Source organism: Rhinolophus ferrumequinum, chromosome 22, assembly GCF_004115265.2.
Source record: "Rhinolophus ferrumequinum isolate MPI-CBG mRhiFer1 chromosome 22, mRhiFer1_v1.p, whole genome shotgun sequence".
NCBI lineage: Eukaryota > Metazoa > Chordata > Mammalia > Chiroptera > Rhinolophidae > Rhinolophus > Rhinolophus ferrumequinum.
In genome coordinates, this window is record NC_046305.1 from 24,784,224 (window position 1) to 24,810,757 (window position 26,534).

Sequence of the window (26,534 nt, forward strand, 5' to 3'; positions counted from 1 at the left end):
CTCGTTTAGCCAGCTTACCTGGCAACAGGGCCACCCAGGAGGGAGCAGGCAGGATCGTGATGCAGGCAGAGGAGGTGGGATGAAGCCCACCTAAGGAAAGGGAAATCTTGCTCTGCCAATGGGGAGGCAGGATGCTATAGTACAGAATCCCCCTGGGTCTTGCCTCCTACTTGTCAACCATGAATTAATTTTTTTAGGCTGGATAATCTATGCCTTTTTGTCTAGGACATCTGGTGTGTGTAACAGATTCCCCAGCTTGAAATTTCTAGCATTCCCTTGAATAACCTTCGTCAGATTCTGGACAGAGGCTTTCTTGTTGGCTATGCTGCAACAGGCCTGGTAAACAGCAGAGTCTAGCATTCCACCCCTCAAATGTAGCCAGGTGGGGACCCAAGGGAACAGGGCTCTGTGGCGCTATCTCCTCTGGGCTCCTCTGACTTTGACATTGTGGCCGGAGTGCTTCAGAATAAAGGCCTGGTGGGTCAGAAGTGTAGGGGGGTCCGAGTTAGGGCTGGTCCCTTAGCCACATTAGGAGCCCTTCCAAGAATGGTGGTGAGCAGATTACTGTGGACGGCCTAATATTTGGACAGTCAGTGGAATTCTCCTTTGTGCAACTGTGTCATCAAATCAAGCAATTAGTATTTTTTTTTCTTGGTGGATGGACATTGTCCTCTGAAGTTTTCATATGCAAAATCTAATTTAGTAGGGACCAGGACCGCAGGTGTTTAAATCTTTGCCTCCGGGGTACACAACTGTCCTTCTCAGGGAAACCCAATCCCTCAACACTGTCTGAGAATTTTTTCCCTAGTATCTATTATTTTTTGGAAATTTGCAAAGTACTGTGCAACATACCACACACATTATCTCAATCGTTTCTCATGGAAGCCCTATGAGGTAGGTATAATTCCACATCTCACAGAGAATGCAAGAGTTTCAGAAAGAATAAGCCGTTGGCCCATGATCACACTACCAGCAAGAAGCCAAACCATCATTTGATCCTGATCTATCTCATAGGCTTTTTAATAAGCCATATGATTTAATAAACTCATAAATAACATAATTACTTTGGAAACAACTCCCCCCCCATAATCCCTAAACCCAAAAGGTACATACAAATGACCCAAAATATTTTAAAATAGTACATTTAAAGGTCATTTGTAGTTTTTAAATTCATAACATGACAGGCAAATGTGGGACATGAGTGGCTTCCCTGTTATATTATCATCCCATGTAAATTAAAAACCAAGGAGAAAATCCTAGAGGAGGCCTTTAAGCCTGCAATAAAATGTAAAGATATAACAAACAAAAACTCTTAAGAAAAACATTCAAGAGGCCTGCAAGTTTAATAAAACACAAAAGTTCAATTAATTTTGTGGAACTGAACTAAACTGAATGGTACGGGAGCTGGCAGAACTCCTACGCAGCACACGTGAACGCCGATGGAGTGGAAATGAACGCAAACGCTGTTGGCCGGGAGGGTCACTACTACAGACGTGCAGGCGCAGAGCGGGGCAGCGGGGAGGCGGCGGCGGGGGCGGGGCGTCCCTCTCCCTCTCGCGCTCAGGAGTAGGCCCCGCCTTCCCTGGGCCCCGCCCCTCCTTGCTTCAGTTCCGGTCCATGTCAGTAGGGGCAGCCGCGGTCTCCTCAGCAGCAACAGCTACGAAGCTGCGCGACACGGGTTTCCAGCCGGGCCCATTTCCCAGCCGGGATCCAGCATGGCTGCCTCCAGGGCTGAGGTTTGGCGAGACGCCGCGTTCTTGTTTTCCTGACAGCCCCTAGCTTCTGTGCTTTTCTTCTCTTCCTCAGGCAACTCCAGCAGACATGTTTGCCAAGGCCTTTCGGGTCAAGTCCAACACGGCCATCAAAGGGTCGGACAGGTGAGGGAGAGAAGGGGCCTATTCCGCCCACGAGGGCACCCAGATATCTCAAAACCGGTTGGTCCACAGCCTTCTCTGGGCTGGGTCAGCCCACCCGGGAGTGGAGACCGAGGGGTATAGTCGGGAAGGGATCCCAGGGGGCAAGGGTGGATTAGATACATTTTAAAGATGAAGATGGAGGGAAGGCCTGGTTTATCTCCCAGGCTGTCTTTTGGATATAGTGAGTTTAAAAGTGAGTTTAAAAGAAATTCAATCAGCGCTTATAGACTGCAGTCTAAGTTATTGTGGAGGATGCAAACCTGAAGGAATACAGGGTCCCTGTCCTCCAAAGAGCGTAGAATTCCTTGGGAGAGATCAGATGGGGACAAAGAATACAAGTACATGAGAAAACGTGTCTAGTGATTACTTCTGGCAGGTGAGAGGGAGGGTGAAGTGGGAGGGGATAAGGCACATGTAAGTACTGTATCTGTTCATACAGTTTTGTAGGTAAAGATATTACTTTGGCAGTTTTGGAACCAGTGTTTTATAATTGCCATTCTTGGTGCCCTGGTATAGCTGTTTAATCATAAGCTGACAGATTTGCCAAGCATGTATGAGAAAGAAGCGGGTCCAAGGGTTAGGCATGGAGTCAGGAAGGCAGGGCTGAGTTTACAATGTCAGGCTATCTTTGGTTTCTCAGTGGGTCTCAGCTTTTCTCTTTCCTTGTAAAATGGAAAGACATGTCCCAGGAACAAGTGAAAATAGATGAGACATTGGATGAAAAACAGAATAGGGCATCATTAATCAGACCATCTTTCCTTGACCCTCATGATTTTATAGTGAGTCCTCAATATTTATTAAAATCCCTCCAGGCAGCATTCATACCAGGTATTGGTGTGCTTTCTGCAGGAGAAAGCTTCGGGCTGATGTGACAGCTGCTTTCCCCACTCTTGGAACTGATCAGGTCACTGAGTTAGTACCTGGAAAGGAAGAGATCAACATTGTGAAGTTGTATGCTCACAGAGGGGATGCAGTAACTGTGTACGTGAGTGGTGGTAACCCCATCCTATTTGAACTGGAGAAAAATCTATATCCGACAGGTATGGCAGTAGGATGGAGATGGCTATTACTATAGTCCTTGTGTAATATCTGTTTCTCCTTATTTCTTTCATTAACCTGTTTTCCTTAAATAAAAAAAAGTTGAAAATCTCCAAGTACCATCCCTAAGGATTTTTTTTCAGACTGTTCCTAGAATTGGGTCTTTCAAGAGCAGAAACTGCTATAGGAGGGAGGGTCAAAAAGGCTAACACAGAAAGAGGGTAGTTGCCAAAGGAAGTTCTGAGATGAAGGAACAATAGTTTATAGTGGGTTAATTAGGAATGGAGCAGAGGTCTTGAAAAGGGTAGAATTTCAGGGCATGTAAAAAATTTTTCTTAAAACTATCACTAGCAGGATTTTCTTAAGATACCGAAGAGATTCTGTTATAGGAAAGAGGCTGGATTAATTAAACTATATACCAAGCTGCCTTAGTGATGTACTTCAGTGGAGATATCTCATAGGGAATCTTTCTTAGGCTCTGCCTGGCTATCAGGGTTCTTTGCTTTCTCTCTTTGTCACAGATCTCAGAGACTCAGTGTCCTTTTCATTTTTCTGTAGCTGCTGACACCTACTTTGTCACTTAGGGCTTTTCTTTCTCCAACCTTGGTTGCAACAGTGCAATGCAGTCTCAGGTCACTCCTAGCCACCCCCCATTTTGCTGCTGTACAAACACAGGCTATTTTTGATCTAATGGTTTTATTGCTGGTAATCACTATGGAAACAGGGAATAAAAATAATAGACATGTGAAAGTTTTAAAGTATCTTACAGGCTCATGCCCTGTTCTTAGGTTATTTGCTTCTGAGGTAATAAATGGAATCCTCATTGGGTCTGTGTCCTCACTTTTATCCACTACGTCTAATTTCTGCTGCAGTCCACGTGGAACAATAGGTGCCTCCAAGTCTCAAGTGACATCCAATTTCTTAAGTCTCTGCCTTCTTTAAAAATGAAACCTCTTTGGGCATCCCTTCACAACCTTTCCTCTAGCTTTGAGTTGAATTTCTTTTCTATATCCTAATTAAAGCAATGTTAGTGTTTGGCTTTGCCAATTCCCCAGGGGATTGACTTTGGCAGTAAGTATTTCCTGGGTCTCTTTTTGGACAGTATACACCCTGTGGTCCTATCCTGATCTTCTACCAACGTTCACAACATGGCCTCTGGTGCTCGAAAAACTGGTGGGGGGAGCAGGTAAGAGGATTTTCCTGTATTCTGGCTATTGGCTGAAACCTACTTAGGAAGGATCACTACTTTAAGAAATGTACCCGTTTCCTGCATTCATACGTTTGAAAAACAGAATTTATCCCCCGTGTGTGTCAGGTCTCCCACTTGGTTTCATTCGTGAGCCCTCTAGACCTCTCTGACCCTTTTATAAGGCTCAAATAAGACAAATGATGTGAAAGTACTTCGTGAATTGCCATATGCTATATTTTAAATCAACAAGCTGAATTTGGGAAACCCGGATAAGATAGATCACGGAGCTGGACCCTCAGCTTCGTGCTTCCATTTGACCACTAGTCCCCACAAAGGGAAAAGGTCTGCTACTCAGGTTGCCTTTTTTTATTTTCATTATGAATAACATAGTTGATACTTAATAAATGTTTGTTGAGTGAATGAATAAATGATGAAGTAAAACTTGGAATTAGGTGGAGTCAGAGCATAGGTTGTGATGCTTTTGTCTTGTTTGCTGCAGATTTGATGCTGCCAGGACTAGTCGTGCCCCCTGCTGGTCTGCCTCAGGTACAGAAGGGTGACCTCTGTGCCATTGCCTTGGTGGGGAACAGGTACTGTGCTGGCCAGCTGTGCCTTTAGGGGAAAAACTTAGGTTAAACTGGGGGAGGGATGGGGATTGACAACTTCTAAAGTATATGGATAAAGGATTAAAAGAAAAATACAGGTTCTTCTGGCAATGAGCCTGTGGGGTGTCCACATATCTGGGCCAAGTATATTTGCTGCTGCTACTGCTGCTGCTTCTCCTTTTTAAAAAAGTAATAATAAGATTTTAGATTTATAGAAGAGTTGCAAAGATAGTATAGAGTTCTGATATACTCCTTACCTAGATTCCTGTAATGATAACATTCTATGTAACCACAGTACAGTGATTAAAACTAAGGAATTAATGTTGGTGCAATCCTATTAACACAATTATAGATTTTAATCATATTTCCCCAGTTTTTCCAATAATGTCCTTTTTTCTGTTCAGGGGTCCAATTTAGGATACCACATTTCATTTAGTCGTCATGTCTTCCTCCTGTTTGTGACATTTTCTTGGTCGTTCCTTGTCTTCTATGACCTTGACACTTTTTTTCATCATCCCCATATTTTAACTATTTTAATAGCATTATTAAGATATAGTTTACATACTATAAAATTAACCTGTTTGATGTGTATAATCCAATGATTTTTAGTACAGTTATGATGTTGTTCAGACGTCATCACACTGCTGCTTTTTAAAGGTAAATTAGGAAGTAATCATATGAACAATTCTGAAAAATCAAAAGCCCCCTCACCTCACAATCCTTTTCTCTTAGAAGTAACCATCATTATTTTGATACGTATCCTTGCCAGCTTTCTTCAGTGCATATAAAAATGTATGATTTGGGGTATGTATGTTTAAAAAAACAAACAAACAATTATACTTTATATTGTTTTTCACTTAAGGTAGTGCAGACGCTTTCCATGTCAGCAAGCCCAGATATGCTGCATCTTTTTACCTACTGTGTGGTGATGGAAGAGGTCCTCTCCTAGTGGACATTCTGGCTTCCTCCAATACGTCTCTGTCACAAACAATACCTTTCTGATGGCTCTAGGGACACCAGTGTCAGTATTTTTCTAGAGTAGATACTAAGAAACAGAACTGTTAGGCTGAAGGTCGTGCATGTTTTCTGTTGCCCTATAAAAACGTTATATCAGTCTTTACTCCCACCGACAGGGTATGTGGGGCCTATTTCCCTACATTCTCACCAACACTGGATATGATCGGTCATTTTTATTTGTGTCATCCTGAGTGAAAAATGACATCTCATTATTTTATTCATTGCTTCTGGGGGGGGGGCCGGGTTTAAAGATCTTATTTTTGCTACTCACATTCTCCTGTTTGCCTTGAACCTTTTGAAGCCAAGCACCTAGACATGTGTCCTTCCTTGTTTACATGTAGCAGTAGCAAAACTTGCACTTGAAAGGAATGATGGTGTCATTGTTTTCTCCTGGCAGCATTCCATCCAGGATAGGAGAAGACTACACAGATGTGCATTTGGCCTGCTCGGTTGGCCTTTAGGATGTATATGGGGATGAAGCTTGGGGGTGGTTGTGGCAGGGGATAAGGGTACAAAGGAGTTTATTAAAACCACAAGCCATGTTCGAGACTGAAGTTCCTGAGCCATTGACCCTTGTAGGGCTGGAAGAAAAACAACCGTCTTTTAGGAGTTGGGAAAGAAGCCAGATTCGAAGTTTCTGTGGCAGGAACTGACCTATGGGCACAGGAAGTGGAGCTACCAAGTTAGCAAACATTTTTTAAGTTCAGGTGTTGGGAACTCTGCCCTTGAATCTTTTCCCTTAGGCCCAGGTGACCTTGCCAGGCTTGTATATTCCCCCACTGTTATCCAGCTGGTCACCAATTTCTACAATGAGTGAGCCATCCTTGAGTAACACTGGGATGACAGAGATTTCCCATTTGGGCTTTGGAAGTTTTTGTAGTTACTATAAGTGTGGTTGTTTTTGACATGCTGGACACATGCAGTTCTTAGATAAGACAGTTATACAGAGCAAGCCCGGTTATAAAGAGCCAGTTCAGAAGGAACCTAGTTGGTGCCACTATTAATCTCTTCCCTCTTCCCTGTGCCATCCCTCAGCCTAACTTTTGGCATATGAATGGCCTCCATCCCGAACTCCAGTGTAGGATGGCTATGCCTTCGTTAAGATAGGGGAGGTAGTTTATATTTTTGAAATTAAAGTAAGAGAACTTTAAATATCTTCTCAAGTCCTTCCTGGGTTTGATTCATAGTAGGAATGAAACAGTGAAAACATTAGCAGAGGCGTTACTTATACAGAAGGGGAAGGTTTGGTCATGGGATTTTTGAAAGTAATATTAATAGGTAATCTGAAGAAATTGAGACTGGACTGAGTTTAGTTTTGTGATACAAGTGGATGCTTCAGATTTGCAACTGGTACTTTTAGCACATGTGTGGAAAGCGGTCCAGATGTGCCCTCCTGGAAGACCTCTCCTGACTCTTGTTTCTGGCCTCCTCCTCCTCCTCAGAGCCCCCGTTGCCGTCGGAGTGGCTGCCATGTCCACATCTGAGATGCTGACTTCAGGCCTGAAGGGAAGGGGCTTCTCTGTGCTCCACACCTACCAGGACCACTTGTGGTGGGTTCAGTGTTCCTTCTGTTTTACAGAGAGCTGCGTGGGTGGAGAGAACATGGGGTCTAGATTCAGAAGTGAGAGGTTTGGTCCCACTGTGTCCTTAGGCAAATTGCTGACCCCAGACATTAATTTTCTTGCCAAACATGGAGAAACAATTTTTGTTTCCCTTGTTCAGAAAAGAAATTACAGAGAACTTTGATTATTTTCTAAGTAGGTTATAGAATCCTAGGCCTGGAAGACGGCCTCAGGGATTGTCTATCTGCCTCTTAGTACAGCGATAGTCTTTATTTGTACAGCTCTGGACGACTTGGCCTTATCTGCCACACACCTTTAGGCATCTTCTGGCCTCCTGACGAGTGCTCAGAAACTCTCACTTCTGATTCCTGATCAAAGCAGAGTAGATCCTCAGGCACCAGGATGAGGGTTACTTTTATGTTGTTCAAGTATCACATTCCAGACTTTCTCTTCAGTGTGGAAGTTACACTTTCTCGCTGCAACAGTTGCTTTCTGGAGCTGTACACCAGTTTATTTTCTGGTTATTTTCTTGTCATTTTCACCAAATAGTAAATAGTGCTTTCCTTGAAAGCAGTATACCTGGTCTTTTGGCCAAATGTTGTAGCCTGTCGGTATAGATTCATCCCTACATTTATAGCTTTGTCTTGGAATTATTCATCTTACAAGTATTGGCTAAGCCCTGCTTTGCTGGAGTGCAGCCTCATTAGCCTGTGTTTCAGCAGGCATTTGAGGGTTGCTTCCTGATGTTTTCCCAGCACCTTGTTTTCTAACTATCAGTCTGAGCAATGACAACCAGAATCATGTTGTCTAAGTTGTTTTCTCAGCAGCTGCCTCAGCCCCCACTCTCCCCAGACCTTTTGGAAATAGCTATGTTATTTACCTGATCACAATAGCCTACACTCTGGCCTCACTAGTCACAATGCTGTTAGGTTGGTGCAAAAGTAATTGCAGTTTAAAAGGTTGAAAATAATTGCAAAAACCGCAACTACTTTTGCACCAACCTAATAATAGGGCTGGCTGCCGCTGTTAGTAAATTTAGTTTGATTTACATAATCATGGCTAAGATCAAGCTTTGTGCTTTTACCTCTCTGCGTGCTCTGCTGTGTGGCATCACTTTTTTTCCTGTGTTCCTAAGGTTAAGTGGCATAAACCCATTGTGATCTCTACTCTGCAAGCTAGACTGCATTCTGATTTAACACAGAAGCAACTGGTTTTGCAGCCTTTGAGCAGTCCAGGTGTTGGTACTTTGTTACATACTGTGAGCCTGGGGATGCATTGGCAATCTTAGTTTTGTTATTTAATTCAAAGTGGTTTTAGTTTTACCTAATAGAAAAGGACTACTTTTGCGGATTTCTCTTTAACTAATTTTTCTTTAATTTTTCTCTGTCCCCAGATGTGTATTAATAACATTATTATTCCTTTGAGACAGGGAGGAGGCAAGAATTACTCTCCCCATTTTAGAGATGAGAAAACTGAGGCATGGGACTTTTCTGGACCCAGAATTGGAAATAGAGTTGAAATGAGATCCCAGGCTGTCTCCCCTCTCCGAGACACCCCTGCCTATGGCTCCTGGCTCACCCCTGGCCAGGTTGGAAACTGCTGTGGTTGCTACTTGCTATTTCTGACATGAGATTTTTCCAGGCAATCTGGAGACAAGTCCTCTCCACCTTCCATCACCCCACTGGCCCTGGATCCCCCAGATGTCACTGAAGAGAAGAGGTCTATCCAGGCGGACCCCACCCTGCAGGGAGATTTGAGGCACCTGACCCTGGAGGGAGTGGAGGAGGAAAACGGGGAGGTTCAGCAGAGGTGTGGGGAAAAGAGCCTATCAGAAGCTTCAGAAGATCCCAGCGTCGGGGCCCTGAACCCTGACCCCACAGACAGCAAGACCCTTCAAGGTATAGCTCTGGGAGTAGAAGGGTCATCTCCTCCCATGTTGGAGACTGAAGCTGCAGTCTCCTGGCTAGAGTGGCACCAAAGCCACTCTGTGGGAGAGAGGGGAACATCCTTAGTTTTGGTGAGGGTGGTGCGGCAGCCCTTCAACATCTCACCTGGCAGTCTTTGCCACATAAGTCATGTTTTCCTGGGTGCCAGTCTGCCCTGGCATTCGGACTATTGCGAGCTACAGAGCCCTCTAAGGTTTCTTTCTGTCAGAAAAACATTGGCTCCTGGCTGAGGAGCACTTTGTGACACCTTCTCTAAAGGCTCAGTGCTCCAGAGAGTCTGGGAGCTTTGGGACCTGGGAATGGGTTCCTTTCAGAGCTAAGGGGTGGGGTAGGGGTGGAGCTGGGTGGGAGCACCCACTATTCTGTGTCCCTTAGGAAGAATGTAGTTTTTATCTTTTCCTTGCAGAACAAATGGATGCACTGTTACAGCGATGCTTCTTACATGCTTTGAAGTGCCGGATCAAAAAGGCTGACCTCCCATTACTCACCAGCACTCTCTTTGGCAGCCACATGTTCTCCTGCTGGTATGGAAGGCATGGTGTGGGCTGGTGGCCGGGGTGCAGGGCTCTGTCTTCCTCCTCAGTGGTAGGACAGGCCAGGACTGACGGACGGTTTGACTGAGGGACGTGCTATGGAAAGAGGGTTGATCTGGCAAATAAAGTAGGGCCTGAGTTTTCAAAACTTAAATTTTAGCCAGTGAAAGGATGTTGAGGAAGTGAAGATTAAAATTCCCAAGATTCTCAGAGCACTGCCTCTGCTGTGGTAATTCTGAGCCACTTCTCACGAATTGGGCAGCACATCCTGTCCAGGAAGACTTCCGGGGCAGCCTGTTTGATAGGAGGCTTCTGGAGTGTTCAGCCTCCTCACTCTTGTCCTGAAAAGTAGGTGGGCCAAGCTAGGTTGTATCAGGAGGAAGAATCAGTGTGAACACCCCCACCATACCCCCAAGCACAAACCACTAGGCGAGGGAGTAGCACATGAGGACAGGAGCTGGGCTTTGAAGATAGAGCTGTCGGGGCTCAAATGGCAGCTTGCCAGGGTGTTGGAGAAGGCGAACTTGAACTCGTCATTGGGCTTCTGTGAGCCCTCATTTCCAGCACTTGCAGGATTGCTGTCAAGATTAAATAGGCTGACATTTAGTAAGCACTCAATAAATGTTATCATGTCAGAAGATTTGCTCATTAATTTTTACCCTGAGACGGAACTTCTTTTTTCCTGAGAATGTTGCTCTGTTTTGTAAAACGTGGTTTGACCAGAATTCCCGTCCCGTTCACGTGGGCTTCTGTAAGGCTTCCCAGGCAGGTATGGGGTCTGGGATGTGTGGCGGGCACGTGGTCATGTGGCTATTTAAATTTAAGTTAATTAAACAAAACTTACAATTTAGTTCTTCGGTTATATTAGTCACATTTCAAGTGCGTAACAGCCACGTGTGGCTAGTGGCAACTATTTTGGGTAATAGATAGAGAACATGCTATCTTTAAGGAAAGGTGTGTTGCACAGCAATTATCTAGAGTGTCCTAAAGCCTGGGACCCTCTGTGATGCTGCCACTGGGCAGAGAGTTCTGGAACAGCAGCCTCTTTCTGAACTTGGAGGAGAATGCTGAGGAAAAGTGCCCTTTCTCAGCGTCAGGCAGGTCCCACCATTACTGTTTTGTCGCTTAACTTGCCTTTTCCATCTGCCATCAGCCCTGAAGGACGACAACTGGACATAAAGAAGTCAAGCTACAAAAAGGTAAGCAGGTCCCCTCTCTGCACACCCACAGAGGTGTGTAGGGGCACATGACCTGAGCCGGATAGACACTGGGAAAGCCCTGTCTCCAGGGCTCAGGCTGGAGTTAAGCTTTTTGATTCCGGGCATGGTGGGGTGGAGGGGGGAAGAAAACTCACCCTGGGCTGAGACAGTTAAATGGGTACCCACCCCCCTCTCTCCTCTTGACCCCTTTGTATCTGGTTAGAATTCTGAGAAGGCTTCACCACTTAGTCTCTAGCTGCTTCTCATTGCCCGGCCCTTAAGGTGGTGGCCTCCCAGTTCCTAGTTTGATGAGGGCAGAGACTGTCCCTTGTCCCTCCCCAGGACATGCCTAACTTGGTGTCTGGCACATCCTAGGTGCCCAGTGTGGGTGTGGCAGTGATGAAGTCCCCTACCACTGGCCCTCTCTCCCTTAGCTCTCTAAGTTCCTGCAGCACATGCAGCAGGAGCAGATTATACAGGTGAAGGAGCTGAGCAAAGGGGTGGAGAGCATTGTGGCTGTGGACTGGAAACACCTGAGGTGAGTGCAGGGGGCCTGGCCGCCACAGCTCAGCTGGCCCCGGGGCGCCTGGGCCATGGACTGGGACTTGCCAAGACACTAGTATAAAATTTGTTTTTTCTTTCCTTCTGCTGGGTTTTAGGATCACATCTTTCGTCATACCTGAGCCCTCCCCGACCTCCCAGACTATCCAGGAGGGTAGCAGGGAACAGCCCTATCACCCTCCAGATATAAAACCCCTCTACTGTGTCCCAGCCAGCATGACACTGCTCTTCCAGGAGTCTGGCCACAAGTGAGTTTTTGGAGAGCAGCCCTCCTCTGCCTGTTTGGTATTCTGGCCTGTAGTTCTTCTCCGCCTGAGTAGTGTTCTGTGACTGGCAAAACCTGCTCTGCCCTGTGTTCCCTTTCTCCCAGATCCAGCTCAAGCCTCCTTCCCCCAGAAAGTCTCTGGACTAAATGAATGAGGGAGTCGGTCTCTCCTTTTTCTACCTATAATTATTCTTCACACGGTCCTGCTCACCTCGGTCAGGAAAAGGGAAGAAAATCGAGGTCGAAAAGCCGGGGAAAGCAGGGAGTGAGCCTTGGTGTTTGCAGGTTGTCTCCTGGCACAGCATGAACTAACCCGCCGGTCACTTCTCACCTAGGAAGGGGAGCGTTCTCGAGGGCAGTGAGGTCCGAACGATCATCATTAACTACGCCAAGAAAAACGACCTGGTTGATGCAGACAACAAACAGTGAGTCGGTGGGGAGGAAATCTGTGCTCTGACTATTCATCTTAGCAGACAGTTTGCAGGGATGTCCGGATGGACAGGCGTGCAGGAGGTCACAGCCTGGTAGAAATAATAAAGACCGCTGGTTTCTAAACTGTGGGCTGTGGACACCTAGAGTTATTGTCTAGTGTTCAGCTCTGTATATGCCGTCAACATTGCTTGTAGACTGAAGAAGTATTATATCTATCCATTGCTGATTTTCAAATGCAGATGATTATTGTGAGGGATAAAATGCAAACTTAAACAATTTGCTGCAGTCATCGCAGCTTTTTGGTCTTCTCTGTTTCCTTAGTAAGTAGATACAGAAGGTAAACTACTAAATGAAGAGGGTTCCGTAATACTTTTTTTTATGTTTTCAAAAGACATCCATATGATGAAAAAGTTGTACTGGCCTAATGATGAGTAGTTAGTAGAACTGAACCAAGAATCCCGGGCTGCAGTTTTTCCCATCCCACTTTGTCCTGCACCACCTGCTTCTCCCTTGTTCTAAGAAAGCATACCTGCACCCTCCCATCCAGAGCGTGCACTGCTGCATGGATGGTGGTCCCATGATTGGATCTAGTAATCCTGAATGACTATAACGGACATTATGACAAGAGATGAATCCTGAACTGACCCTTGGGTCAGAAGGGGTGGGGCTCGGATTTCTTTATTGCCTCTTCTTTCCCTTTAGTCTCGTGAAATTGGATCCCGTTTTATGTGACAGCATCTTAGAGAAAAGTGAACAGCACACAGTTATGAAGCTTCCATGGGACAGTCTCCTGACCAGGTAGTGGAGATTGGCAGCCCCTCCCCTTAATATCTATCACACTGAGCTTTAGAGTTGTCATTACCTTAGTCTCTGACTTTCATTCCATAATTTGTATCATGTCACTCTACATAAACACGAGCGTGGGTAACTCTGATGTGGAGGGTTTTAGGAACGATTTGAGCCAACACAATAGAGAACTTGAAAGGGAGAAAGAAAAAGAACACTAATTAAAAATAAGAACTTCAGAAAGATTTAGAAGCCAAAAGAAGGCTGAAGGGGAATTGTCTTCAAGTCTTCAAAGGAAAGATTCTTACACTCTTTGCACAGAACCAAAACTGAAAACAATTTATATCAGGAGTTCACAAACTACAGCCACATGCCAAATCTGGCCTGCTACCTGTTTTTGTAAATAAGGTTTTATTGGAACACAGCCACACCCATTTATTTATATATTGCCTGTGGACTGCTTTTGTGCCACAATGGCAGAGCTGAGAGGTTGCAACAGACAACGTGACTCTTAAACCCTAACGTATTTATTGTCTTGTCCTTGATAGAACAAGTTTGTTGATCTTAATATATATGATACCATGTTTCCCCAAAAATAAGACCTAGCCAGACCATTGGCTCTAATACGTCTTTTGGAGCAAAAATTAATAAAAGGCCCGATCTTATTTATATAAGAGTCGGTCTTATTTTACTATAAGAATTATAGTAAAGAATTATAGTAAAATAAGACCGGCTCTTATATTAATTTTTGCTCTAAAAGATGCATTAGAGCTGATGGTCCTGCTAGGTCTTATTTTCGGGGAAACAGGATAGCAAGAGAAAATCCGATTAGATAAAAAGCAGAAATTCCTTGTGTTCTATAAAAGATACATTATTGGAACTTGTCAGAAATGTGAAGTGGCATGTTACCAGGCTGGGTAAGACAGAGTCTTGAGACAGGCAGTAAACTCCACAAAGAAGCTTGGGTAAATTCCCAGAAAGCCAGGCCAGTGGATAGTTTCTAGGGGCTCAAGTCACTGTTGTTCCTTTCTCTGAATCACACTTTGACCACACTTGGGGAGCTTTAAAAAATATATATGCCTGGCCAGAGTTTCTGATTTAATTGGTCTGGGTGCAGCTCCCTAGTGATTCGAATGATTCTAAGCCAGGGGTGAACCACTGCCTGCAAGATCAGCTTACACCCAACTGCCTGCTGGTGGTGGAGTATGAGGAAGCAGTTCCTGTTGGCTTTACCAGACTACAACTCATTAATGCTCATTGCAGATGTTTGGAAAAATTGCAGCCTGCCTATCAAGTGACCTTTCCCGGGCAAGAGCCGGTTGTGAAGAAAGGCAAAATCTGCCCAATTGACGTCACTCTAGCACAGAGAGCTTCTAATAAAAAGGTAATTTTCAAAAAGACACAATGTTTGAAGATGGTGATTTAATGTCCCTGCTAAGTTCTAGTCTCCCTTAATGTGATTGGAGGTTTTTAGATTGGCCTCAAACACCTCAAAGGTTGTTCATGAAACACCCACGTTTGTGTGACTAGGCTGGGCCCTGTATTAAACAGGTGAAGCCGGTCCCTCACTCACTGCCCTCTAGGATTTTGTGCTGGGAAATGCTAGAGCCTCCTTCCAAAGTTAAACAAGATTTTATTTTTTTCCTTAGAACTATCTTGTGGGCTTTCCCCTCTTATTCATTCTATTACCTCTTGGGCTTTGGTCAATGAAAATAACTTGTAAAGAATTGCTGTAGGAACTGACCATGTTTAACTTGGCCACACAAAATCGTAGGGAACAAATTACATCTGTCCTCAAATATGTGAAAAGCTGTCTTCAGGAAAAGGAATGCACCTATTCTGTATGCCTTGAAAAGACAGCAGGAAGATGATTGGGCAGAAATCAGCAGAAGACAGACTTGGGTTCAAAATAAAGAACTTTCTAGTAATGTAGTTACGAATGTGGGCTTTGGGATTAAAGACCTGGGTTCAAACGTGGCCTTTGCCTCGCTGCTTGACCTTGAGCAAGTTACTAATTAATGTCTTTTTGCCTGCATTTCCTTAAGTAAAAAATGGGAATAATACCTACCTTATAAGGCACTGTGAGAATCAATGAAGGAATATACATAGGTGAAACACTCAGAATAGTACTTGGCCTATAAGCATTCAGTAAATGAGAACCGGTAACGATAACTTAATAATTAGCAATAGCCACTGTTTCTCAAGTGTGTAATTATGTGCCAGACTCGGTACTAAGCAATTTCTGTGTATATTAGCTTATTTTAACACTCATTTTTTGTGTGTTAATAATTAGAATTGTCCAAAATTGAAATTGGTGCTTTCTAAAATAGGAAGTTATTTTCTGGAGGTCTTCAAGCAAAGATTAGGCAATCACTTGTTGGGGAAAGAAGTCAGGACTTTGTGTATCAGGTAGGGGCTTGGAATAAATGTGACTTCTAATGTCTTACCAATTTTGAGATTCCCTGGGGCTGGAGACCCTTAACTAACGTAGGTTATTTGGAACTTTTATAGACTTTATTGAAAGCAGCCCTCCATGACCCACTCCTGATAATGACGCACTTTACCATCTCTAGTAATGAATGAGAGAGGACTTGTTTTAAAGAAATGGGGAGAATTGTGACTTTTTAAACAGTATTAATATTTTTCTTTTTTATCTCAAAGTCACATACTTGTCATGTGAAGTTGATGAAAAAGAGAAAAAAGCATGTGTTACAGATGAGATACTTGGAATTAAGGAATTATTGTTTATTTATTTTTAAGTGTAATGATGGTTTCATCTTTTTGTTAAAAAGAGCCATTATGTTTTGAAGATACATGCTGAAATATTTGTAGATGAAATGATCTGGTGTCCAGGAGGATTTGCTTTAAAGCAATACAGAAGTGGGGAGTGGATGGGAATCTAGATGAATCAAGGTTGGTCACGAGTTCATAATCTTTAAAACTGGTGATGGGTACATGGGAGCTCATTTTACTGTTCTACTTTCATTTATATTTTAAGTTCTCCATAAGAACTTTTTCAAAGTACGAGGTGTGATAAAATACAGTGAGTGTTTCAGCAAAAAAAGTATTACAATAGACACACATTGCCATTAATCCCCCTCAAAATACTCCCCCTCACTTCACACACATTTATCCCATCGTTCTTGCCATTTTCTGAAGCAGTTCTGGAAGTCCTCTTTCGTGAGTGTCTTTAGTTGCGCTGTCATGGCTGCCTCGATGTCCTGAATCGATTCAAAATGTTTACCTTTCAAGGTCATTTTGCACAGTGCCAGATTTGGTGAATAAGGTGGATGAGAACACACCATAATGTTTTTATTTGACAGAAATTGCCGTATACCAGAAGTGATGTGTGACACGGAGCGTTGTCATAATGAAGAATGATTTACAGCACACTTTAAAGCATACCTTTCAACCGTAGCTCACACCTGATTGACTGCACCGAACAAGTTGAAACTTGTCACACAGTGTTACTAAGGTTCAGTGCGCCGCTTCCTGTATTGAAGATCCCTGCCTTTCCATTGGATGGCATTAGGCATCAGCATTCACCATGTTTTTTCATCACATCTCGTATGTGTTAAGTGCAGTATAAAGAGTATCCCTTTACATACATAACACATAGATGGGTAGAAAGAATCAATTTAGAAGCACAGAAACAATTGTTTTGGATGAAAAGGTACCATGGTTGTGGGGGTGGTGACGATGGAGCGTGAGGAGGCTGCTGAGGCTCTAGAAGGCCCTCTGAAGGGCGGGCATGTGGTCTGTACCCACTATCAGTCTGTCTCCCCCAGGTGACCCTGGTCCGGAACTTGGAGGCCTATGGTCTGGACCCTTGTGCGGTGGCTGCCATACTGCAGCAGCGATGCCAGGCTAGCACCACTGTCACTCCTGCCCCTGGGGCCAAGGACGGCCTGCAGGTCCAGATCCAGGGAAACCAGGTCCACCACCTCGGCCGGCTGTTGGTTGGTGAGTGTCACCTCTGAAGAAGTAGGGACATTGGTCTCACTTGATAAAAATCTTACCGCCAGCTCACTCACTCTGGTTATCGTAATACCCTTGTATATATATATATGGCCATTTAGTTTTTTTCCAGCCAGCAAGAGGTTGAGCTAATGTTTGAACCAGATCCTTTGGCCCCAAAATTCAGTGTTCTCTCCATCGTACTACTAGAGTAGTTTTCTTCCTGGTTCCCTTTTGACAAAACATTTCTTGAACACTGAAACTATGTGAGGCACTTTGCAGAGCTTTTTGCAGAAACATTCTCTCAAGCGTAGTGATGCTGCAGAGCTATTTCTGTTTTTGCAGATGAAGAAACTGAGGTTCCGAGAGGCTCGGTACTGTTCTGAGGTTGTCAGCTAGTGAGTGCTGCAGCTGGGCTCTGAACTTTGATTGGTCAGATTCCAGAGCCTAAGTTCTTTCTACCAACTCTGGGTCAGCCAGCCTGCAGTTTGTCTTCAATTCCAAGCATCCTTCACATCTCTGCTTGAGTCAACTTTCTAAAGCAGATGTGATCATATCTCTCCCCTCTAAAACATTTTTGATGCCTCTTCAATACCTTCAGAATAAACTCCAAAGCTCAGGAAAATAGACCCTCCCAGTCTGACCCCAGTCTTCTCGTCAGGCCCTCTCTGGCAGCTCCCACATGGCCACCCCAGGCCTCAGCTGTGCTGGATCCTGCTGTCGCCCAGACACACCATGCACATTCACACCCGGGTGCTCACCGGGTGCACAGCCCAGCCCTAAAGACCCATTGGCCAGCTTAGGGGTCACAGGAAGCCTTTCTCAGATCAAGGCCCTATTTTTTTCTATTTCCTTAAATTAGCACTTGAAAAATTGCTAACATAGCACTTTCCAGTTGTGTTTATATCTCTGGTTAGGGTCTGCATCTAGGCTAATTTTTTCTAATGTCTGAACCTTCTGTTAGACCTGAGCAGCTTGAGTCAGACACCTTGCCTTTTTCATTGTTTTTTCATGCTTAGGGCCTGGCATACAGTAAATGCTTAGTAAGCAAATTTATTTATGACGTAAGGCAGTCCAGCAGTTTACTTTTAAAGTTGAGCCTTTTTAAGCAAAGAACCCCATATGAGGTGCTGAGAAGAAATACAGAGGCAAACACATGACTGAACACACACACATTCTCTGTCATGAGAAAATATTAAATGCCTGAAGCTACCCAGCAAGTAGCTATCAGTGTGAAAATTATTGAAATACATACTTTCGCCTTGAAGTGTAAAGAAAAATGGTCTGTCCCAGAAGGCTTCCCACAGGAGCTGAGTTACAGCTGGGTGTAGAAGAGCAGATCACATCGTGGAAATTGACAACAGGACTGAGCACAGGGGGTGGGGCGGGGGGGACGGAGAGGGAGAGGAGGCCAGGAGGTAGCTGTGTGGATTGGGTTCCATGGGGCTCGGGGCCAAGGAGGGACATTGTGAGACAAAGGGGAGCTGGGGCGGGATGGGGGGGAGCAGGAAGGAGCAAGCTTATGCCCCACTGACGAGTTTCTGCTTTTTGGATTGTAGAAGAATATCAGCTTCCTCGAAAACACATCCAAGGCCTAGAAAAGGCCCCCAAACCTGGCAAGAAGAAGTGACAGATTCTTGTTTCATACGAGGAAATCCAAGCTCTGGGCTGGTCATTTATATAAGCATTTTCAGCTTTTGCAGATAAAAAAATATATAATTCTTTACCAAAATAAATTTTTATTCTAATCTAAATCTGATTTCCCTCTTGTTTCCTCCACTTAGCTAACATGTACTACATTTTCAAATCAGAAGCCATTTTCAGTAGACAGAAGAGGCCATCGTGGAGTGCCTTTTTCATTCATGTGGTTTCAGCGGTTTTTGTTCCTCCCCTGCTGTCAAAGCCAGACAGCCCATCCAAAGTTCAGGCAGGTGGGGCCTTCCTGTTATTTTAAAGTCTCTCTGCCAAATATTCCACAGCCTCTTGCTCATCTGTTCCTACTACCTAATTAACCTCCCAGCCCCAAAATAGATCCTTCCAATCTATGAAGGGTTATTCATATAGAAAGCAGAACCCAGCTGTTCTCTGTCATCGATCAAGGCAAAAGAAGCAACGATTGGCTCTGAATTTAGACTAGATGGAAATAAGAAGCAATAAAAGCACATTAGGATATGGGTTTCTGTAGTGATTCTTCCCATCGTTGGCACACTGTCACTAACAGTGGTAAGTTGTGATGTGGCTGCAGGATGATGATGGCTTTGTTACAGTGGAGCCTCATCCAGTAAAGGCTTTCTTTAGCCCCAAACTTCTTAACCTAGGGCTCATAGAAGGGGTCTTTAATTGGTCTTCAGAGGGTCCATGAACTCCCTGAAATGGTGTGCAAGATTGTATTTGATCATTTTCCTAAGAGAGGTTACCAGGCTTTTGTTGAATTCCCAATGAGATCACTTGATTCCAAAAAGGTTCGGAACCACTGTTCTGGTCCCTACTGAGTTCATGGAAGTCATTTCTGTGACCAAAACTCTCCTTGTACAATAGGAGAGTAAGGGCTGAGTTGAATTCCTTAAGAGTTTTTTGGTTTTACCATCAAAAATTTACTTATTTTTCTCTTTCTCATCTCACTTTTTAAAAGAAACCAAGATAAGAAAGCTTGAAAATATCCACAATATTTTATATTATCCATCTGGAGTTTGAAAAGAAAGGGATGGGTATATGTGTGTGATACCTCCTATTTTTTGTTATTAGGCCCAGAATAATAGGCCTTTTTACTTGTGACTCACTGTAAGTAAGTTTAATTTTACTAATCCCTCTGCTGGCATGAGCATATGGAATGGAGAAAGGAATTTCTAGAAGTTGACCCCAAACAAGATTTCTATTAGAACAAAATCTTTGGACAGAGTTTGATCTGAGGGAGTACGGTATGTATAGTAGTAATGAAATACAGTCCTTATGTGAATACAAATTAATATGTACTTTATAATAGTATTTCACAAACATGATTTGTTTTGCACCATCTTGGAGGGATTGGAGGTTCAGAGAGGTTGTGTCTTGCGTTAGTAATCCCTGCTAAAGACACAAAGCCAGTAAATGGTGGGCTGGGTCTAAAATGAACATCCACTCTTAACTGTGGTTTGACCCAGAATTCTGTGACACAGTGCTGTCAAGACCTGTGCTTTGAATGGTTTTTCCAGTAATGGTGACACATTTGCATTGAGTTCTCTTTCCTACTTGTGAACACATAGGTACATGTAAAAAGGCAAGGGGGAGTTAGGCTGTGTAATGGATTTTTTTTTATGAGCTAAGCCAAATTATATCAAGGTCAAACTTAGAACTTTGAACTTAAAAACCAATGAGTTTCAATGAAAAGTAGAAACCAGTTCATTTCTATGTTTTGGTAAAATTACTGAAAGATAACATTTCTTGGTGGTGAACAAATGTTACAGATATGCCCCATTTTGGGATAATTTGGAGAATGTTTATTGGACAGTCTCTCCGACAGGGAGTTCGGGAGTGAACTGAATGAGCTCTGATGAGCCCCTAAAAGCCTGAGTGTTCCCATTCATTGCATTATGTGTGATCAATACAGGAAGGAAGGCAAGACTCTTTATAATAACTTTTATTATTGTTTTCATGATTTCTGAAATGTTCAAAAGAGCACTTTGATGGAAGTTAGATAATGCTCAAGTGAAAAGACTATTTTGGTCATATAATCTAGCCTTCTTCCTCCAAGTGAGATGATCTTAAACTTTCAACTACATTCTTATCTTATTTTGATATTTAGCATGTCTTGGAGATATTGTGGGTTTGGTTCCAGATCACCATAATTAAGCAAGTATCACAATAAATTGAGTTGTAATCTTATTGATGGTAGAGGGTCTTGCCTTCAGTTTGTACAAAAGGCAATACCTGTGAAGCACAATAAAGTGAGGTATAGAGGGCTAGATTATATGACCAAAATGGTCCTTTCACTTGAGCATTATGCCTATAATCCTAAGAAATAGAAGATATACAGGTGGCTAACAGACATATGAAAAGATGCTCAGCATCACTAATCATCAGGAAAATGCAAATCAAAACCACAATCACCTCGCACCTGTCAGAATGGCTATTATCAAAAAGTCAACAAATACGTGTTGGAACGGATGTAGAGGAAAGGGAACCCTTGTGCACTGTTGGTGGGAATGTAAATTGGTGCAGCCACTATGGAAAACAGTATGGAGATTCCTTAGAAAACTAAAAATAAATCTACCATATGTTGCAGCAATTCCATTCTGGGTGTTTTTTTGTTCTGTTTTGTTTTTGAAGAGGACGAAACCATTAATTTGAAAAGATATATATGAGTTCTAGTCAACATGACAGAGTAGGTAAATGCTGTGCTCACCTCCTCCCATAACCACATCAAAATTACAACTAAATTACAGATCAACCTGGAGAACCATCTGAAGACTAGCTGAACAGAACTCATAACTATGGATGCTAAGATTGGTAGGAGGGGCAGAGATGCAAAAAGGGCTGACCCCACACCCTTATGTGGTGGTTGAGAATTGGGAGGGATATCTCAGCTGCAGAAGATCCTCGTGAGAAGTGAGGGGTCCCACCCCCACAATGGGCTCCCCACCCCAGAGCACCAGTGCCGGTGAGAGGGATCCCCACAACATATGGCTGTGAAAATAAGTAGGTATTCGTCCATAAGGGTGAGACAGAAGGCTACTGGAAACTCAAGTGTCCCCTTAAAGGGCCCGTGCGCAGACTCACTTGCTCCCAGGCACTCACCATGGGCTCCAGTGGAGGGACAGCAGCTTGGGGGGCGCAGGAGATACACAGAGAGAGACTGACTTTGGGGGTTGCATGATGAGGGCTGGAGGGACAGTGGCCATTGACTGTGTTGAGCCCTCCCTCCACACAGTTAAAGCTGAACCTGCATTGGCTTGATGAATTCCACTCGTGCCACCCTGATGACTCCCTGGGACCCCTGACCCACCCAACTCGCACCACATCAGAGGCTCTTTCGGCAGTAGGTAGCTGGCCTTGGCTGGCACTGCAGTCTTTCTTTAAAAATATCTCAGAGGAGAACCAAGATGGCGCAGTAGGTAAATGCTGTGCTTACCTTCTCTCACAACCACATCAAAATTACAACTAATCTACAAAACAACCATTATTGAGAATCGTCTAATCAAGGTGAACTGAAGCCTTTCAACTAATGATGTGCAGAAGAAGCCACCTCCAGACTGGTAAGAGGTGTAGAGACGTGGAACTGGCTGGTCCCACACCTGTGTGTGACCATGAAAGATCAGGAAGGATATTTCGGCTGTGGAGGTCCCCCCATCCCCCAGAGGAGCGAGAGGTCCCAGCCCCACCCCAGCCCCGTGTTTCAGTGCCAGGGAAAGAAGTCCCCATAATTTCTGGTTGTGAAAACCAGCGGAGATTGTGACTGAGTGAGACTAAGTGTGACTGCACTCACAGGTGCTCCTCTGAAAGGGACCATGCGTGCGGACTTACCCACCAACGAAATCACTTGTTCTGAGCTGGGACCTCTCGCTCCACTGGACCAGCAGCTGGAAGGCAGCAGGGACATACAGGTTGTCCCACCCCCCTTGTCTGGCTTGGGACAGGGGCTGGAGAGGCAGCTTTCTCCTGGATGGGGAGCTGGCGGAAGCCATTCTTTCTTTGCTGAGGCTTCCCTGCATGTGGATGCAGGCAGCTGCCATATCTGAGTCTCTGCCATTTGTTTGCCACGTCCTGGCAAGTGGAGACCCAGCCCCGCCCAACTTTCAGGCACACCCAGGCTGTTTCCAGGGGCTTTTTTGTTCAGACCACCTGTCTCGGCTTAAGCTGCAGAGTTTCCTAGGGTAACTGAAAGTTTCGTGGAATCCAGACAAGCAGCATTTGGCTTGACTGTGTCCTGTACCTCTGGCTGAGCAGCCCTAAGCGTGGCACTAGCGGCAGCCAGCCTTGGTTTGTGGCTTGGCCTCTCAAAGTGCCTCCAAGCACGGCATGGGTGGCAGCCATCTGCAAATTTCTTTGTGGCTCCTGCCAGGTGGCCCTGGGTTGGGCACGGGCTGTGGCTGAACTTGACCTAAAGCAGATCCCCTCCAAGGTGGTCCTGGGGCTGGCACCCGCAGTGTCCAGCTTCGAAATGAGCTGGAGCATTACCCAGCCTCCTCCAAGTATGACACACCCAAGGGGTAGATTGGGCAGGCACCAGAGTCCTGCTGAGGCAGATCCTGCTCTGTAGGGTCAGCCCCTGCACAACAACCCTTCCACTGTAGTCAAGGCCAGTCCTCACAACCAGTGAGCCCGAGGATCAGTCCCTCTCATTGATGTGCAATTATCAACCAAGGCTCAACTACAAGAGGAGGGCACACACAACACATACAACAGACACCCCTGGAGTGCGTGGCTCAGGTGATCAGAAAGACTGCACCACTGAACCCCACAGCACACCTACTACATAAGGCCACTCAACTAAGACCGGAAGACATAACAGCCCTACCTGACACATAGAAACAAACACAGGGAGGCAACCAAAATGGGGAGACAAAGAAACATGTCCCAAATAAAAGAACAGAACAAAACTCCAGAAAAAGAACTAAGCAAAATGGAAATGAGCAATCTATCAGATGCAGAGTTCCAAACACTGATTGTAAGACTGCTCAATAGTCTCAGGGAGAACTTCAACAGAGAAATAGAAAGCATAAAAATGGAGATGGAAACCATGAAAAAGAACCAGTCAGAAATAAAGAATACAATAATGGAAATGAAGACTATATTACCAGGAATCAACAGTAGATTATATGAAGCAGAGGATCCAAACAGCAATATAGAAGATAAGGTAGCAGAAAACACCCAACCAGAACAGCAAAAAGAAAAAAGAATCCAAAAAACTGAGGAGGGTTTAAGGTGCCTCTGGGACAACATCAAGTGTACCAACATTCACATTATAGGGGTACCAGAAGGAGAAGAGAGAAAGCAAGGAATTGAAAATCTATTTGAAGAAATAATGACAGAAAACTTCCCTAACCTGGTGAAGGCAATAGATATACAAGCCCAGGAAGCGCAGAGAATCCCAAACAAGATGAACCCAAAGAGGCCAACACCGATACACATCATAATTAAAATGCCAAAGGTTAAAGACAAAGAGAGAATCTTAAAAGCAGCAAGAGAAAAGCAGTTAGTTACCTGCAAGGGAGTGCCCATAAGAACGTCCCCTCGTTTCTCAACAGAAACTTTGTAGGCCAGAAGGGATTGGCAGGAAATATTCAAAGTGATAAAAAGCAGGGACCTACAACCAAGATTACTCTACCCAGCAAAGTTATCATTTAGAATTGAAGGACAAGTAAAGAGCTTCCCAGACAAGAAAAAGCTAAAGGAGTTCATCATCACAAACCAGTATTACAAGGAATCTTAGAGGGATTTCTTTAAGATGGGAGGGGGTTAAGGATGGGTGAAAGGAGAAGGGATTAAGAAGTACAAATTGGTAATTACAAAATAGTCATGGGGATGTAAAGTAAAGCATAGGGAATATAATCAATAATATGATAAAAACTATGTATAGTGCCAGATTGACCTAGTTAGGGGGATCACTTCCTAAATTTTATAAATGTCTAACCACTGTGCTGTACACTTGAAACTAATATAAAATAGTATTGAATACCAACTCTAATTGAAAATTTTAAAAAGGGGAGAAAAGATCAATAATATTGTGATAGTGTGGTAGTATCAGATGGTTGCTGGATTTATCATGGTGATCACTTCTTTAGCATAGGGAATATAATCAATAATGTGGTAATAACACTGCATACAGCTAGGTGGGTACTGCTGAATAACTATGATGAATACCTGAAATGAATATAATATTGTATGTTAGCTGTATTTTAATTTAAAAATCTTTTTTAAAAATGGGTAGAGAACTGAACAGATATTTCTCCAAAGAGGACATACAGATGGCCAACAGCTACATGAAAAGATGCTCAACATCATTAATCATCAGAGAAATGCAAGTGAAAAACCACAGTGAGATATCACCTCACACCTGTCAGGGTGGCTATCATCAATAAATCAACAAACAAGTGTTAGCGAGGGTATGGAAGAAGGGAACTCTTGTTCACTGCTGGTAGGATTGCAAACTGGTGTAGCCACTATGGAAAACAGTATGGAGATTCCTCAAAAAATTAAAAATAGAACTACCTGTAGCCCAATAATTCTACTTGTGGGTATTTATCTGAAGAAATCCAAAACAGTAATTTGAAATGATATATGCACCCCTGTGTTCATTGCAGCGTTACTATCTCACAATAGTGAAGATATGGAAGCCATCTAAGTGCCCATCAATGGATGAATAGATAAAGAAGATGTGGTACATTTATACAATTGAATATTACTTGGCCTCGAAAAAGAATAAAATATTACCATTTGTGACAACATGGATGGATCTAGAGGTGAAATAAGTCAGACAGAGAAAGACAAATACCATAATATTTCACTTATATGTGAAATCTAAAGAACAAAATAAATGAACAAACCAAACAGAAACAGATTCATAGATAAAGAAAACGAATGGATGGTTGCCCGTGGGATATAGGTGAAAATGTGAAGGGGAATAAGAGGTACAAACTTCCAGTTATCAAATAAGTAAGTGGGGATGTAATTTACAGCACAAGGACAGTAGTCAACAATAATATTGTAAAAACTTTGTACAGTGACAGAGAGTACTAGACTTACTGGGGTGATCACTTATTAAGGTATATAACTGTTGAATAACTATGTAGTACACCTGAAACCAATATAATATTGTGTGTTAACTACACTTGAATAATAATAATAAAAAAGAATAAATAGGAAGCAAAAAAAAAAAAAAAATGGAAGAAGAAATAGGAGAATCCTTGCTTACCTCAGTAGCCTGTCCTGGTGTTTCAGCATGTTTAGCTCCCAAAAGCCCTCCTCTTTTCTAACTCAATATCTCTTTCTGTAATAGGCCCCCTTTCCTCTCCTGCTCCATGGGGATGTAGAATAGCCAGTCACCGAGGCAGCACCCTCTGGCCCATGCATTTGTAGAGTTTTCTCAAGATTATTTGAACAGTAGCCTTCATGACTCTTTGCTGGCAAAAGAAAATCTGACTGCCAAGAAGGATGTGCTTTTCTTGGTTCCCACTCTCTCTCCCAGCTCCCAACTTCCATGAGAAGGTGAAGTTCAAGGACGAGGTCGCCAGTCTGAATCATTTTTGCAACAAGCTTTTATTACTTTTTTTTAAAACTCATATAAGAAAGACGTTTAAAGAGAAAATATCATTAGATGAACACTTACACACTGGATGACACGATGATAGAAGGCACTACCAGCGTCATACCCACCTCTGGAAGGGAACTTGATCCATACTGGTTTCAGAGGCATGGACCTCAGCTTGGGTCCTGGGTCTAACTGTGCTTTAGATAAAGTCTGAATTTTCTCATAATTTTCTTATTTCATAAACACCCCTATCTCTTTATATATAGCTATTTGCCTTAATGATATGTATGTACATGACTTTA

The 26,534-nt window shown here is 43.6% G+C and overlaps 1 protein-coding gene across 2 annotated transcripts; it reads left to right on the forward strand.

The window, feature by feature from the left end:
• Window positions 1-1,623: 1,623 nt before the first annotated feature.
• On the forward strand, window positions 1,624-18,760 carry EIF2D (eukaryotic translation initiation factor 2D). Of its 2 annotated transcripts, none has more exons than XM_033093753.1 (15): window positions 1,624-1,877; window positions 2,766-2,956; window positions 4,057-4,140; window positions 4,643-4,733; window positions 7,208-7,315; window positions 8,969-9,225; window positions 9,680-9,797; window positions 10,960-11,005; window positions 11,440-11,543; window positions 11,665-11,814; window positions 12,167-12,256; window positions 12,966-13,061; window positions 14,313-14,433; window positions 16,838-17,012; window positions 18,566-18,760. In XM_033093753.1, exons 1-15 carry the CDS (start codon window positions 1,822-1,824, stop codon window positions 18,634-18,636), a joined length of 1,758 nt encoding a protein of 585 aa, XP_032949644.1. In that variant the 5' UTR covers window positions 1,624-1,821; the 3' UTR covers window positions 18,637-18,760. The 2 variants fall into 2 exon arrangements, with proteins under 2 accessions (XP_032949644.1, XP_032949642.1); XM_033093751.1 differs by having other exon boundaries at window positions 9,680-9,806; window positions 18,566-18,758.
• The last annotated feature ends 7,774 nt before the right edge of the window (window positions 18,761-26,534 follow it).

Excerpts from the sequence above, each read along its gene's own strand:
- EIF2D (XM_033093751.1), top strand. The coding sequence starts at position 1,822 with ATGTTTGCCAAGGCCTTTCGGGTCAAGTCCAACACGGCCATCAAAGGG. Across the intron at positions 4,734-7,207 it reads ATTGCCTTGGTGGGGAACAG|AGCCCCCGTTGCCGTCGGAG; the intron begins GTACTGTGCTGG and ends CCTCCTCCTCAG. Across the intron at positions 7,316-8,968 it reads ACCTACCAGGACCACTTGTG|GCAATCTGGAGACAAGTCCT; the intron begins GTGGGTTCAGTG and ends AGATTTTTCCAG.